Here is a 16,337-nt window from a genome sequence, read left to right as displayed (position 1 = left end):
GTATGCAGCACTTGTATACTTCAGAGCAATACTCATGATTATTGCTTAGATATTGCTGTAAATCGTTGTGTACTTTTGAAATATTTTGATGAATTAAAACGTATTTATCAAAATACTTAATTAAGTTAATTTAAATAAATTAATTAATTTGATCATGCCAGTTATAAACATAAAAGAAATTATAGTAATATTTAGGCTAAATATACCTATATTTTTTTTTCAAATACTTTTAAGAAAGTAAGTTGTAATTCTAGCAGGATTATCCATTTCGACCGAAACTAGAGTACATTTCCTGCAATTTATTCGGGTTTTCGTTTAGATACCTTACATCAACAACCGCCCTGAAATTCCCTGAATTTTTTTTTTTCTATGGAATTGAAATGTGAATTTATAGGATAAATGCCAAATACCTTAACTCGTCTTTAGTCTACCACAAGTTTAACGACGGATAAAGGTTACTTTCCACGACAAGGTTACATTCCGACACATTTGCACATCCGATTGCATTACAATTAGCTGGTTTGACATACATTTTTTTAACTTTCTTCACTCACGTCCACAGTAGAGGAAATATGTACTATTCGGTCTCCTTCACCCTCTAGTGTGGCACGTGAATAATTAAAGCTGTTGTAGGAGGTATAAAAAGGGAGGACAACTCTCACTATACACATTCACTACACATCAGAACAGCAAAGGTAAGACACTTTTCTGAAGTTTTAGAAATTACTGTCTTTTAGTGTCTTAATATTAGAACAAGAGTTCGCAATCTGTGTTATGGGGCCTCCTAAGGGCTCCTTGGCCGCTTCCATGAAATGAAATGTTTAAAAAATGAATGAAATTAAGAACAAAAAACGAAACGTAAAATCAAAAGCTAAAACTGAGATATGTTTCGAAGATAGAAATTCGTTGAATTGAATTGTGTTTCTTCTAGCAAAGGATGATAAGTCATTATTTGTAACTGCACATTGTCTAGCTCATTAAGCATATCTTGCTCATTGTCTTTCCTTAGAGAATTCTAGGAATCCGATCAAAGCTGCTCGAAACTTAATACCATACCACAGATATAAATACCATACCATATCATAGATCCGCGCACAAATACCGGTGGCTTGTCGATTTTGAACTCAATTCAGAGTAAAAGTTAAAAGGTGTTTCTCCCACTTCCCTAGTGTGCCTTCGTGGTGTAACGGTAGCACGTTGGGCCGGAATTCCAGAGGACCGTGGTTCGATTCCCGGAGAAGGCGGTTGCTAATTTTTCATCTTTTCTGCTTCCAAAAATACCTAATGTCTCTACAAGTGGCGCCCGAACTAAAAGGGTTGTGGATGATGATTCTCCGCACCCAGGATTTGGCGACTAGGTCCCCTAAAACCCTAGTCGCCCTTTAAAAAAGGGGAGTACATAAGATATTTCTCCCACTTCCCTAGCGTGCCTTCGTGGTGTAACGGTAGCACGCTGGGCTACCGTTCCAGAGGTATTCCAGAGATTCGTGCCCCGATTCCCGGCGAAGGCGGTTGCTAATTTTTCATCTCTCCGACTTTTCCAATTAACCTAATGTGTCTACAAAGTTCCTAACGATATATTCATTATTTCCTAGTTACACTTCCAAGAGTTTTCCGACTATTTGTTTCCTCTAAGATCTTAGTTAGATATGTAACTAGTAAGTATTCATTATCCCTTTCCAGGCGGCGCGTTTATGTTTACGACGTTTTCTTGGGATGGAGGAGAGTCGAAAGGAATACTTCCACAGGACGGGGAATATTGCGTCCCTAATATTAACTTTAAGAAAAAATAATTCAAATAAGTTCAAGTTGTAACGTCTTACATTTTGGTACCATTTTAGATTATTACTTAAGCTATCATATACTTTAAAATTAACATTTAATAGTCTCTTTTCTTTAATTTAAATGAAAATATTAAAAACATTCCTTACTTTAAATTAAGTTTTAATTGACAAAACGCATTAATAAACACCAAAATTAATTTTTGAGTGAAACGAAGTTTGAAAAGTGATACGCCGTTTTTAGTGGTTTTTTTAAACAATTACCATATTCCCTTTCAGAAACACGCTTTTAATGTAAAATATAAATACTTCCCTCGTATTAAATTGGTCGAGTTTTCTAGTCTTCCGCCTTTAAACTATTTGTGTAAAACTTGTTGCTGAAATTTAACAGCTACAAGTTAATCATAACTTCTTGGAAATTAAAATTACTAAAATGGAATTTGTTAATTATCAGAACGACTCGGGATTCATGTAGCATGCGATAAACCACTTTTAGTTATTTATTTATTTTTTAGATGGTGGCATTAAAATCATGTTTCAAACATAAGATAAAATAAAGATAAAATAAATTTGATAATTTAAGAATATTTGAAAAAAAAAATCTGAAAACTTTCAGATTTTACATTATAAAGTATTTCTCCCGCTTTCCAAGCTTCCTTCGTGGTGTAGTGGTTCTGCACGCTAGGCTGGTATTCCGGAGGTCCGTGGTTCGATTCCCGGCGAAGGCGTTGTTAAATTTCATCTGTCCGGCTTCCAAAAAAATATCCTAATGTCTCTACAACTGGCGCCCGAACTAAAAGGGTTGTGGATGATGATTCACCGCACCCAGGATTTGGCGACTAGGTCCCCTAAAACCCTAGTCGCGCTATAAAAAGGGGAGTATATTAGGTATTTCTCCCACTTTCCTAGCGTCCTTCGTGGTGCAGTGGTTCTGCACGCTGGGCCGGTATTCCAGAGATCCGTCGTTCGATTCCCGGCAAAGGCGGTTGCTTCTTTTTCATCTTGTCTGCTTCTAATTAACCTAATGACTCTGTTACCGTGAAAGACCGAAATTGGAGAATGTCGACTTTCACCGGAAAATGTCAACATTCACCAAATACGTCGGTGAAAGATCGAATATTTCTTTACATTCTTGTACATTCGGACCCTCACCAGTGTATATCGACAATCACAGATATGCTCTGGTGTAGGTCGAAACGAGAAGAGTATATGTACATGCTGCCATTCCAAAAGGAAGTGTTCCACAAATAAATGCAGATGTAAAAGGAAGGGCCTCTTGTGCAATTCAAAGTGTCAGAATAGTTTAAGTTGTTGCAATAAATAAGATTTGAATCACATAATTTGGTAACTTTATAACTTCTGTTATTTTCCTTTCTCATTTTGAATGTACTGTGTGTTTTAAGTTCTTATGTTCTTACGTTCTTATTCTGAGTCTCAAGTGCGTTTTTTCGCGACTGAATTACGGAGAAAGAAATATAATATTCTTATATGTTCAACATTCACCATTAGTACATGGTGAATGTCGACATTCACCATGTCAGAAATAAGAGCATTTGGAAAATATTTCGGACATACACCAAGCGACTATATGAATGTTGACATTCACCGGTGAAAGTCGACATTCTCCAGATTTCGGTGTTTACAACTCTACAACATTACGCCCAATGGGTCATTTTTTTCACGTTTTGTGTGTTACCTTTATTTATTAAATATCATGTGCTTCTCACTTAAACCATAAAAATTCAATTTAACAGGAATATCGCAAAATGATTTTAAAATGACCATATCTTTAGAATTTTCGATGCATAGTCCCGCGCGTTCGAGATAAAAAGGTTTTCTTCTTGGAGGGGGCATTCCTTACTTTCAAATCGTTGAGTTTCCTAATCAAAAATTCTTTAATATCTGACAAAATATGAAATCGATAATAAAACAAATTTCAAATTCCAACTTAGGGTTTTCAGATGCTCATATTCGCTGGAGGATTAGGTTATTCAAAATTGGATTCAAAATTGTACTGTTGTTTTATCACGGTGCGAGAAACATACATACATTTATGTAGATTCTTCATTATTTCATTTCTTTAAAATATAACACAGCGCTGTAATAGTTGGTGGCAACAGTTTCAAAAGTAAATCAACACAGAAAGTGAATCGACGCAAAATGCCAAAACGAAATTAATATCTCTTCTGAGCTAACTCAATTTGGGTTAAAAATATATGACTTAAAACAACAAATATTTAGTGCCGCCATTAAATTTTTATCGGGATTATCTTTTCGATTCACTTGAGATTTTAAAGAGAGAGGACTATGTATATACGCATGAAATGATACTTGATATCGCTAGCAAAACTTGGCATCAGTTTCCTTCGATATTTTAACTCGAAATTTCAGAATTATTAGAAAATAAAAGATATTTTTCTATGATTTTAATAGCTCTTTCTTTTTTTTACAGCTTTTCCATTCTTTGACAAAAGGCGTAATCATGAAATTTCTTCTTTTAAGTAAGTTAATTATTCAGGAATAATAAAATATTACTTTCGTTTATAAATTATAAGATAACAAAAGTTTCAGCGTTATTTTTGAATGAATTTAATATCTTATTTCTTTACAGGTATTGTGCTATTTGCTGCAGCATATGCAACACCAAAGGTAAATATGTGGTAATAATAATTTGGAAAATTATTGTTACGTTATTTTCTTCCTTTACGTTCGGTACGGGGTTCGTGTGGATTTGGAGTGAATAATGACGACACTTAATGAAGTATCGAAACACACTTTATTAGTCAGTATTGTCAGGACAGCTCCAAAACCCGTTTTACAGTCGCAGAAGATCTACTATAAACACGCTGATACTATCAGCGACACAGCCTTCAGGTTATCAGGCTTTCACGGTGGAGACAGCTTCCTGCAAAGCACCCGACTCTGCTTTTCGGAGTACAGCCTCCGACTCTGCTTGGTCGTTCCCGGAACTCCACGTACTCTCGAGACTCTCCACGCCACAACTCGCGATGCACTTGACGACACACGAGCACAGCTCCTGACTCTTCGGTTCAGTCGTTTTCGGAGCTCAACACGCTCTCTCGACGATGCACTAACCGCGATACACTAACAGACACCTTCGGTGGACTTGACAACCCACTCGGCACTCGCTGCCTGGCTGTCAACTGAGTGGACTCCGCAGAGATTGACTCGCTAGACGAGGCTCACACACACTCGATTACAGACACACTGACTGCAGACCAGCACGGTTTATATAGTTTTCGGCTTGAGTTCGAGAAAATTCTGGACTAAACCGGTAAGAATCCGTTCAGAAGGTTCTCCAACCGTCCATATCGCCAATTTTGTCGCCAAATGTGGAAACCCTGCCTTCCTTTGCCATTTTATGGCAACCCTAAAACTGCTTTGCGGGGAAGCCATCTTACCGCGCCTGCTCATTTCGTAACAATATAATGTGCGAAAAGTTTCAAGAAGAGAAGGGAATTATCACTATGTCTTGTAAACGTACCAAAGAGACTGAGAAAGGGTGTTAAGAAACCCTTTATTTAACTCAAATAAAAGTTACAGATGGCACTACTTCTGCTTACAGAATATAGCCAGCAGTTAAGGCTTAAATCAAAAATACTTAAATTTACTTAGCTAAGTAAAGTAAGTTAGCATAGAGGTTACAAAATTACACTTATGCGCAAACTAGCTTTGCCCTAAAATTTGGCACAAAAAGCCTAATGGCAAGAATAATGGAACGCCGCAAAATACTACTTTCAGGAGAATCGAAATTAGCAACGTGGCTTTCAGCAAGTGGAACACGCTTTAATTCTACCCTCTAAAACCTTCCTTTAAATACTTCCAGAAATTTACATTCTCACCAGGAAAATGGAAAAGAGGAGGATAGGAAAATTCACTAATATAAATAACTGGTTAGAAACTAAATGAAATTTACAGTGCAATACAAATGAAAGCAGAAACTGGAACAAGGAGAAAGATGGAATTCGCTTTTAAGCCCCTATTAGTTTCGTTTTGGCATTTTGTGGCGTTTTATTTTTCAAATTGTTCTCACAGATATCATAGCCGTTGCATTATATTTAGAGAAATTAAATAATGAAGAACCTGCAAAATTATTTGCATGTTTCTCGCATTGCGTTAAAACAACGGTACTTAGAGCCATCCAAATTTGAATAACGTAGTCCTGTACTCGAATGTGGGCATCTGGAAGCCGAAATTTGGAATTTGTTTTTTATCTATTTCATATTTTGTAAACGTTTATGAGATTTTGATTAACAACCTCAACGATTTCAAACGAGCAATGGTAACACTGTACCCCCTCCCCAAATATTTTTTTTTTTTTTTTATCTAGCGCGCGATACTGAGACTGTATATCGGAAATTCTAAAGATATTTTCTTTTTAAATTATTTTAGATATTGCTGTTGAATTGAATTTTATGGTTTAAGTACGAAGAACATGATATTTAATAAATAAAAGTAACACAGAAAACGTTAAAAAAAGATTTTGGGGCGAAATATTTAAGTTAATGGTTGGTTAGTGGTTAATTTTTCGATGCAATTTCTTTAAAAAACTTTTAATATCAGGAATAAAAGTAAATCAACGAAGAAATCATTTCTCAATTATTTCTTATGTATTTTCTATAAAAGTTAAAAGACCTGAGAAATCTTTGGTTCCTTATTATTCTAATTACCTTGCGAAGTAAAGAAAATTCTTTTTCAGAGAGGAAAACGCGAGGCCTTTGCCCTTCCTGACAGTGCTGACATTTTAGTGGGTCCAGTTAAAACAACATTCTCTTGCTTCTACGATGGTTACTACGCTGATGTAGACAACGAGTGTCAAATCTTCCACGTGTGTCACACTGTCGAGAGTGAGGATGGCTCAAGGAACATTCAGCAATGGTCCTTCCTTTGCGGCAACCAAACCATCTTTAACCAGCTCACATTATCTTGCTCCGATCCTGAAGATGCTGTGCCCTGTTCCGAGGCTACCAACTTCTATAGCATCAATGACAGGATTAATGCTGAAGATACCGAACTCAACTTTTTGGACGAAGAAGACATACAAAGAGCAGCGCCTTTGTTGTTGAAGAACACACGAGAAGGCATCAATCGAATGGGTTGAAGAGACAACTTAAACCCCTCATGATCTTCGAATATGTGACTGTTGCAAGAATTGGGATATTTTATTTATTTTAATAGCAATTGCTTCCAACCTTTTACAACTGACTGCATAACATAGCTGCTCTGAAAACTAGTAACCAGAAAGTTTGTGTTGCCACAAATATTTTTGCAATTTAATCCTCTTTGTGACAAAATATTTCGCTATGTTTCCACCTTGCGCGCATGATATTTTAAAAATGGCCTAATGGTACATACTTGAAATTTTATGGAATTCTTTATATGGGCACTATTTTCTAACTGAACCAACAATCTGATGAATATTTTAATACTGAAAAATTTTATGGACGAAAACATTACAAATTTTTTTAATAAAATACATTTTATAAATTCAACTCGAAATAAAATAAAAATTTAACATGAAATTTTTAGAATTTTAGGTTCACGGTAGTTTCCAAATGTTATAAAAGCTATATATTATATATGGAATTAAATTATGAAACAGAATGTTTTAAACTGTGCGAGCAAGTTGGAAACATGACGAAAACTGTTGTCACAAAGCGGATTAAATTATAAAAATATTTGTGGCAACACAAACTTTCTCATTACTATTTCAGAAAGCAGCTATATTATGTAGTCAGCTGTAAAAAGTTGGTAGTAATTACGTTTAAAATAAATAAATTATCCCAATTCTTGCAACAGTCACCTATTCGAACATCTTATGGGTTTTAAGGTATATGAGTCCCCTTAAGAAAATTACGACACTCTATCACAGATTATGAATATAGACAGATTATGGACTGGAACGAAAAGAATAATGATGTTTGATCAGGGAATGCTTCTGTATCCATTTCAGAGATTTGTCTGTAAATATTTCATTCTTTTGCTTAACCAGAATTTTGAATCTTCTCAAAACTTAAATCCATCTAGACTTTAGGATGTCTTGTTCTACGGTTAGGCTATTTATATCAGATACAGTTTCTTAATTTCTTTTGCCATTTTTCTTAGAAAGAGAACTAATGCATATTCTTCTGCGCTTAAATTTAAACTTATCATGCTTTTGAAACTGTTTGTGACGTTATACAGATTGTATTTTGGAATTTTGAATGTTTATTTCACTCTCCTTATTTCCTCATACTAATTCTTCAAGGAAAATACTTCATTTTGCAACATGAAGCTGTGGGCTTTTGTGGAACATCATGGTAGCACAACGAATTTTTTTGTTCTTCACTATACATTCGTGCCATTTATTGAAACAAATTAGGGAAAATTATCTTATTTATGTTGCGTACTGTAAATTTTATACGATACATGTTTTGTAGAAGGTGTGAGTGTGAAAAAAAGATTGTCTATATTATTACATTTCTAAAACAGCACCTATGATAGTAGAATACGTTTGTCAGAGTTTTTTACTCCAGCTTGTGTTATATATATTATTTTTATTATATTGTCTCTAAATAAAACTATTTATGCAATTTACGTCTGTTTCGTTCTTTGTGTTAAACTTTGTGTAAATGATTTAACAACCTGACTGCAGTATGCGCCTTACCTTACATACAAAAAAGTGGGGCAGTTCTATATCTTCCGTTCTACTGGGCCGATTGATAAAATTTGACTTGGGGGTTTTCATGTTTCGAAAGCACGACCCAAGATACATATTAGAATTACAACTAACATTATTCTAACATGGGTATTGTGGCTAAAAAATCAGACATTTTGTGGAACGACATATCGATTTATTTTCATAGTTCGATCCTACGACTCAAGTTATGCCAAAATGCCTAGATTTGTAAAAATTTCACTAGTAGTTTAGCTGTCAAAATTTTAGTTCCTCAGTTTTAATTGAGTTTGACATATATTTATTAATATTTCTCATTTTATTAAACTTACCTTATTCCTTCTTTCACAGTTCGAAATTTAGATTGAATCCAAGTAAAATTAGCAGATATTTTCTAATTTATTTTAAAAGTTGTATGTTTTAGTAATTTTTATAAATTTTCGAAAACATTTTAAAACTATAACCTATAAAACTTTTACCATCACCTTAAAGTAGATCTATGTTTAGGGACACCTGCAAACTTTGTAGCTTTTTATTAAAAATTTTCCGAGATATAAGTAAATTCATATGCCACCCACTCGTTATAGTGGTCAGGAAAGCTGACTGCGATGCCGAAGACTCTGGGTTCGAATCCCGGATAAGGCATGTTATGTTATGTTATGTAGAATTGAGGGAGCCACCTAATATTTACCCTAAGTAAGCAGGTATTAGCGTCACACAGTAACTAAAAAACTGACAACATTCTGGCATCATTCCTCCAGTCGTGATGGAAAATGTGACTCCAGTGAGTACTATAAGTACTGCCACCGGCGGCGGCATCAACGGTACTCCTTCCTTTCAGCGTTAAATTAGCTCAAGTAAAAGGATTGAATTACATGATAGACATTGAGAAATACATAGTTGTGCAGGTGCATATTTTGAAGATGTTATCTGTTAGTGGGTACAGGCAATATGTTTCCAGGACATTATACTCGTATATTGCATTAGAAACAGGCGGGATGTTCCCACGTTACAAATCATTTTTGTAAACATAATCTGTTTACTATCAGAATTAATTAAGAACTATAAAATTGTTTACAAAGCTTACATTTAAGTACTGTTGTCAAGTTGTGCTGAAACTTTAACAGCTCAATTTTGACGATTCATTATGTGCTGTTTGTTACGTATGTTTTTAGTGTTAATTGATGTTCAGAAATTACATTATTGTCTAGCAGTACATTGTTATTTGCATGTAAAAATTGATCATGACATTATAAATTGATGTGGCTAGAGGCAACTTATTTCTAGTATATAGATTATGCCTACAATCATGACTTGTTTACATATTTTTTTTTACAAACAGCTGTCAAAAATAGAAAATATAAAATAATAAAAAAGACATAAATAAATAAGTCTGAAAACAAAAGAAAAAAATAGCTTCATCTGCATACGTATACGTACTCTTAGTTATATCTGCATACATTTTACCAATACATTGCCAACTTATTTTTGACAGTTCATTGTATGCAATTACGTGTGTTTTTACAATAATTAGTTTACATGAATTACATACTATGATACATTACATTGTTGATACTTTACCAAATGAATGCTGGTTATTTATTACTAGAAGGCCAGGCGGTCAAACGAAATGACCGCTGTTTTAGATATTATAAATTGCAATTAAAATGATTTGTGCAAAGGTGTCTGCTCATTTAAACTGAATTACCTAGGGCAGGCGGCGAGGACGTCCCTTTGCTTACTGCCCCACGGGGTTTTTCCCTTCTACTTCCTTAATTGTTTAAAGTAGAGTGCAATAAAGGAAACCATTGGCGGTATATTTCTTAAGAGCCACCGCTAGCTCAATACATAAAGGTGATTTAAATAATAAAATGTTAATTCACGTGTCAAAGATCTCTTTGTACACAACATTTCTTGTGTAGATCTTTCCATCCTTTTTAAGCTCGCCTTGCAGAGGGCAATAAATTATTTTTAATTTTACGTCCATTCTTTCACGAACTCTTGAACAGGCAACATAAAGTTGATCGTGTCCAAATGCAGGCTCCGGTAAAAAAACGCCAACACTCTTAAGCGTTTGACCCTGAGACTTATGGCAAAGGTAAGTTTTACAGGACATTGTCTACTTCTCAACTGAAACGGCAACTCTGTGTCGTGGCAACTTCACCCCATTGGCTAGTACAGTTACGCAAGCAACCAATAAACTATCGGCGACAAACAGACACTTAAGCCGCATATATATATATATATATATATATGGGTCAAGTAACATCATCTCCTCCGAAACGGCTGGCTCCTGGGCTTTGCGAAGCACACCGTTGGATTCCGAAGGTCCGCACCACGCCATTTTGACCCTTCGCGTCTTCTTGGGACTTTAATTAGCCGAGATATTAATTAACAACTAATTTTCCCCTACGTTTTCCACTTTCGTTCTTGGGTTTTCCCTATTAGAGGGATTTGGCTACGTGCCGAATTCTATTTTCTCGAATATCTACGGAACGGCGCCGAGTTAAAATCCCAGACGCATATCCTCGGATTCCAAAAAATTCTCCGAATTCATCGATACCGTTCTCATCTTCGTACGACTTTAATCGGCTGAGATATTATTTGAAAACTGCGGAAACGTTAATTTCCGCGCTCATTTTTCCGAGTGGCAATAGTAAACTAACGGCGACACACACTTTAGCCGCATATATATATAAAGATATGCGTTCACTTATCAGTGGCTGTAACTGTCCGTCGCTTCATAGAAAAAGCTATGATGGCCCACCTATTAGGTGCCTCCATAACAAAGAGACCACCACATCTGGCCTTGTAAACATTAATGGACTGGGTTATATTTGTAATTGTTCATAATCTGTCATTTGAAAAAAAAAGTAAATTCACATAATGGTGCATTTTGAAATTTGACATAATCGGTATAACTCAGAATGCCAAATGTGATTTAAATACTTTGCTAAAATTATTTGAAAAAATGAACGATGAATCTTTTTGTGCACATTATTCTTGGTGCAAACTAAAAAAAACATAGGCTAAAATAATTTTTTTTTAATTCTCGACACACTTTTCACCAAATTTTACAAAATGTAACATTTACGCATAATTTCAGTCGTAGAATTGAAATATGGAAAAAAATTGGCATGCCATTTCAGAAAAAGTCCGATTTTCTGTCAACGCACCTATTTTAGAATAATGTTATGTAAAAACCTAAGTGAAACTTTCAATAATTTTAAAATGATAAGGAAACAAATAAGTAACTAAGCGAAACAAGAGCAATTAACATTCCCCTTTCGAAGAAAAGGAAAATGATATTTGATCTTAGACTATTAGAATTGACAGAGAAGGAAATCTGAAGAAAGAACTGTTTAGCAAAAACGGTTACAGAATTTTTAAGGATGGTTAAATAAAAAAATCTGATGTGTACACCACGTGACTTCCTTGTACGGAATATTAAATTATACGCATTTTTCTTGCATTTCATTTAAACTTATTGGACCGAATTAAATCTACTTCGCCGACAGCGCATAAACCACAATAGAATAAATGCATTCTTTAAAATTCATTCTATTTGTTTATCATAGCAACATTCATATTATAATTCATATTATAATTCAGAATGCGAAAAATTTATATCATTTGAAGAATAGTATTATCTAATCGTTGCCACATGTTCTATTCAAATACTATAATAAAGCTAGAACGATATATAAAAGAAATTAAGCAAACAAAACAAAAAAGTAAAAGTTTTTCACAGACGACTTAGTATTTCTCATTCAATTAATTCAGTTCTCACTTCGCGAGAAGGTAAAAATACATAAAAACTCAAAATATTTATATTAAAAATTACGAAGTAAATCTTAAACATTTATTTCGTCGAAAAAATTCCAGAAAGGATTAAGCATGATTTAATTGGCAATATTAAATGAAGGCGTTATCTTTGTTGTTGCGAAGCTACGTTTCTCTGGATCGGCAACAAATCCACTAGTCAGCTGTTTCATATGTAAGCAAACAATGGCCACCATCAAGAAAAGGATTAGGCTTAGCGGCACTTAAACAACTTTAAAATTCTAATTCAGAAGTCAAACAACAAAAATCAGCGTTATATTTACAAAATTTTCACAGACTAGTTTCGATGGTTTTACCGAACCATCATCTTCAGCTGCAAAACCGCAAAAATTTTTGCGGTTTTGTCATTTTTGCGGTTTTGCAGCTGAAGATGATGGTTCGGTAAAACCATCGAAACTAGTCTGTGAAAATTTTGTAAATATAACGCTGATATTTGTTGTTTGACTTCTGAATTAGTATTTATTCGGCGTGTTATTGTCTCTTAACTTTAAAATTGTTGCTAATTATAAAAATATTGCATAGAGATTTACTAAAGGCATAAAAACCTTAACCAGAAGATAAAAACAATATAATTCAATCATTTTTAAAGCAAAAAATGTACAATTTACAAACATATAAGAGTAAAGAAACTGAGATCACTGACCCAGGTAACAGAGTGGATATATATATAAATATATTTATTTCATAAGAAGAAATTGAATTTAAATACAAATTTAATTAAATAACTCTTTGCGCCTTTGCTGCAAGGAATGAAATTTAAATTTAAATTTTAACAAACGCGTATTAAAGTAAAAAAACAAATTTAAAATCAAATAAAAAAAACAAATTTAAAGCCAAAATAATTTTTAAAAAAATATTTTAAATTTAAAAAAATGTGCAAACATATAAAAGATTTAATTCTCGAACTAATCTACAATATGAATATTTTAATATTTCTGAATTTAAATAAATTCAGAAACATAAGCAAATCAAGTGCAAAACCAATTCATGAAAATAAATTCACTAATTTAGTAAATTAAAATTAATCCAAACGATTTTTTTAAAAATGCATAAGTGAATGACTGTTGAGCAGGCAGGAGACAGAATTATCAAGGGGAAGTTGCCTCCAAACCTAACTCTCCAATCATTCAATTCGTGTTTCGTCATTCATGCAGGCAAGGGTAAAAGTCAAAACCAAAAGTAAAAAGTGAAGAATGTCCAAAAAGAAATACCGATAAAGTGGTACCCTTAGAAATTAGCATTTAAGAATTAAAGTTCTAAAAGGAAAATACTAATGAAGTCTTTGAGAAACAAGCAAGTAAAGTCAAGTATTAAATTAAACTTTTTTTTAAATTAAATTTTTAAAGAAATTTTTTATAAAAAATAATCTAGAAACCAATGTATTGTTTTTTACTTTAATACGTGTTTGTTCAAATTTAAATTTGTTTAAATATAAATATATTTATGTACTTTTGGTGCGGCCGATTGCAACCAAAATACGAGGTGCACATCTACATGTTATAGCAGTCTTATGCACAAAATTTCAACGTTCTGAGGCTGCTCGTTTTTGAGTTATGCGAGATATGCCCGTACATACGTACGTACAGACGCCACGAAAAATTCTCTTCAGAATTAATTTTAAAGCAGTTTTATAATTTTTTGGGAGGAAACGAGTCTTTTATTCTGTCCTTACGTACAGATATCACGCAAAAACATCGTTAAATTGCATTCGATAGCGGTCAAAATGGATATTTTCGTTGAAATATGCTGCCTGAAACTTTTCGCGAGTACAATACTTCCTTTTTACTTCGTACAAGGAAGTAAAAATAACTTATTTTTTAAAATTATTTCCATAGCTTACTTTCAAATCTGAAATAATTCTATTATAGGTTAGATGAATTCATATGTACCTATTTCATTATAACTATTTAAATAAATAATTCCTAGCGCACATATTTTTTATATTATTATATAGTATTTCGTATATCATAACTAAAGTTTCTATATTAACAGCCTATATTCGCTGTAAATTATTTAAAATTTTTGTCTACTATTTTTAGGAAAATTGCATTTATTTTTACAAATTTAAGATATACAATTTTCTGTTATGCAATATCATAAATCATTAACATTAGAAAAATAAAGTTCTGATGTGAACCCCACATGACATCCTTGTACGGCCTATTAAATTACACACACCTTTCGCTACACTTCATTCAAACTTATTTCCTCGAATTTTATTAGAGATTTATTTCTCATTCAATCAATTCTGGTCTTACTTCGCTTAAGACAAAAGTACACAAAACTCAAAATAGCTTCATTTAAAATTGTAAAATTCAAAAAAAGTGCTAAAAAACCAAATACATTTAAAATTAATAAAAAAAAAAAAGTCCTGAAAATTAACTTTTGGTTCTACTGGGCAATTGACACTGCAGTTGATTCACCAACAGACTTAATTCCCTGTTCTACTGAGAATTTAATATGCGAATAAATGGCGTCTTCGTTAGGCTTAGTAGTGTTTAAACAACTTTTAAATTGCTGATAATTATACAACTACTGAATGCAGATTAACTAAAGGCATGAAACCTTAACCGAAACAAATGAACAACATATTTTAATCTCTTTTAGTAAGAATCTATTCAATCTTTAAGTAAGAATTAAACAATTTACCAACATATAAGAATAAAAACTGAGCTCACCAGGCCGGGTAACAGAGTGGCGATATCTATATATATGTTACCGTGAAAGACCGGAATTGGAGAATGTCGACTTTCACCGGAGAATATCAACATTCACCAAATACGTCGGTGAAAGACCGAATACTTCACTACATTCTTGTATATTCGGACCCTCACCGGTGTATGTTGATAATCACAGATATGCTCTGTTGAAAGTCGAAAAGAGATGTCATAAAGTGACATAATAGTTTAAGTTGTTGCAATAAATAAGATTTGAATGACATAATTTAGTAAGTTTTTTATTACTGTTATTTTATTTTCTCATTTAGAACGTACTGTATAATTAAGAAAGTTTTTAACTGCTATTATTTTCCTTTCTCATTTCGAATGTATTGTGTGTTTTAGGTTCTCATGTTCTTAAGTTCTTATTTCAAATCTCAAGTGCGTTTATTCGCGACTGAATTACGGAGAAGAAAATATAATATTGTTATATGTTCAACATTCACCATTAGTACATGGTGAATGTCGACATAGACCGGTGTAAGTCAGAAATAAGAGTATTTGGAAAATATTTCGGACATACACCAAGAGACTATGTGAATGTTGACATTCACCGGTGAAAGTCGACATTCTCCAGATTTCGGTGTTTCACCGTAACATATGTACTGTATTTTCTGGTGTATAACGGGTACCGGTATATAACGTGCACCGGTATATAACGTGCATCTATAATTTCAAGCTATATTTTTTTTTAATTTTTAGGTATATTTGCCGTACAACGCGCACCCAACTCTTCACAAAGAAACCTAAAAGATACATGTGCAATGCTCTTATTTGAATATTTATCCTAGTCTTTGGAACAATGGTAAGCCGCACTGACATGCGATAAGGGGAACAATATGTGCGGGGTTTAAATGCTTGAGAATGTAAATATTTCGGCAAAGAAGGTGGATTGTATTCAATGCAGATGTCTAAAAGAATGCTATTACAGAGCACTTCCAACCTGAGTTGGCAATATTCGTGTCGTTATTTCTGCCAGACGAATTATCGAAGAAAGTTGGTTTTTGTCCCGGAGGATACGTGTATTAGGAGAGAATGCCAGGCCGCCGTCAAAGAAGGCACTTCCAGCAGATAGACGATTTTACGAGGGGTATGGTGATCAGACTGAGAAGGGAGGGTTGGTCCTTACGTCAAATCGCAGCTGATACCCACATGGATGCGAGCACGGTGCATCGGCTATGGCGAACATGGTTGGAACAAGGAAATGTGGGAACAAGGACGGGTGCAGATGCAGCCAGAGTGACTTTAGCACGCGTGGATCGACGCATCCGCCAACAGGCTGTGGCGGTCCCGCAAGTCACTTGTGCCGCGATTCTGCAG

The 16,337-nt window shown here is 33.9% G+C and overlaps 2 protein-coding genes across 2 annotated transcripts in view; both read left to right on the top strand.

The window, feature by feature from the left end:
• The first annotated feature begins 652 nt into the window (after positions 1 to 652).
• Positions 653 to 8,378, top strand: LOC118197504 (uncharacterized). Its single transcript, XM_035369018.2, has 4 exons — positions 653 to 695; positions 4,234 to 4,282; positions 4,393 to 4,430; positions 6,502 to 8,378. The coding sequence occupies exons 2-4, from the start codon at positions 4,264 to 4,266 to the stop codon at positions 6,901 to 6,903; spliced, it is 459 nt and encodes a 152-aa protein (XP_035224909.1). The 5' UTR covers positions 653 to 695; positions 4,234 to 4,263; the 3' UTR covers positions 6,904 to 8,378.
• A 2,168-nt stretch (positions 8,379 to 10,546) lies between these two features.
• Positions 10,547 to 16,337, top strand: part of LOC118197505 (uncharacterized) — a 44,744-nt gene continuing 38,953 nt past the window's right edge. The window contains exon 1 of the mRNA XM_085826098.1: positions 10,547 to 10,555. Coding sequence (XP_085682224.1) covers positions 10,547 to 10,555 — 9 coding nt within the window. The remainder of the gene's footprint in view (positions 10,556 to 16,337) is intronic.

This window comes from Stegodyphus dumicola, chromosome 10 (assembly GCF_044657685.1).
Source record: "Stegodyphus dumicola isolate Sdum_Otavi_A_Nest chromosome 10, ASM4465768v1".
NCBI lineage: Eukaryota > Metazoa > Arthropoda > Arachnida > Araneae > Eresidae > Stegodyphus > Stegodyphus dumicola.
This window is presented reverse-complemented; position numbering and strand designations above follow the sequence as displayed.

Bases quoted from the DNA above. Each gene is read 5' to 3' on its own strand.
- LOC118197504 (XM_035369018.2), top strand. The intron at 4,431-6,501 runs GTAAATATGTGG...ATTCTTTTTCAG, and splicing joins CAGCATATGCAACACCAAAG to AGAGGAAAACGCGAGGCCTT.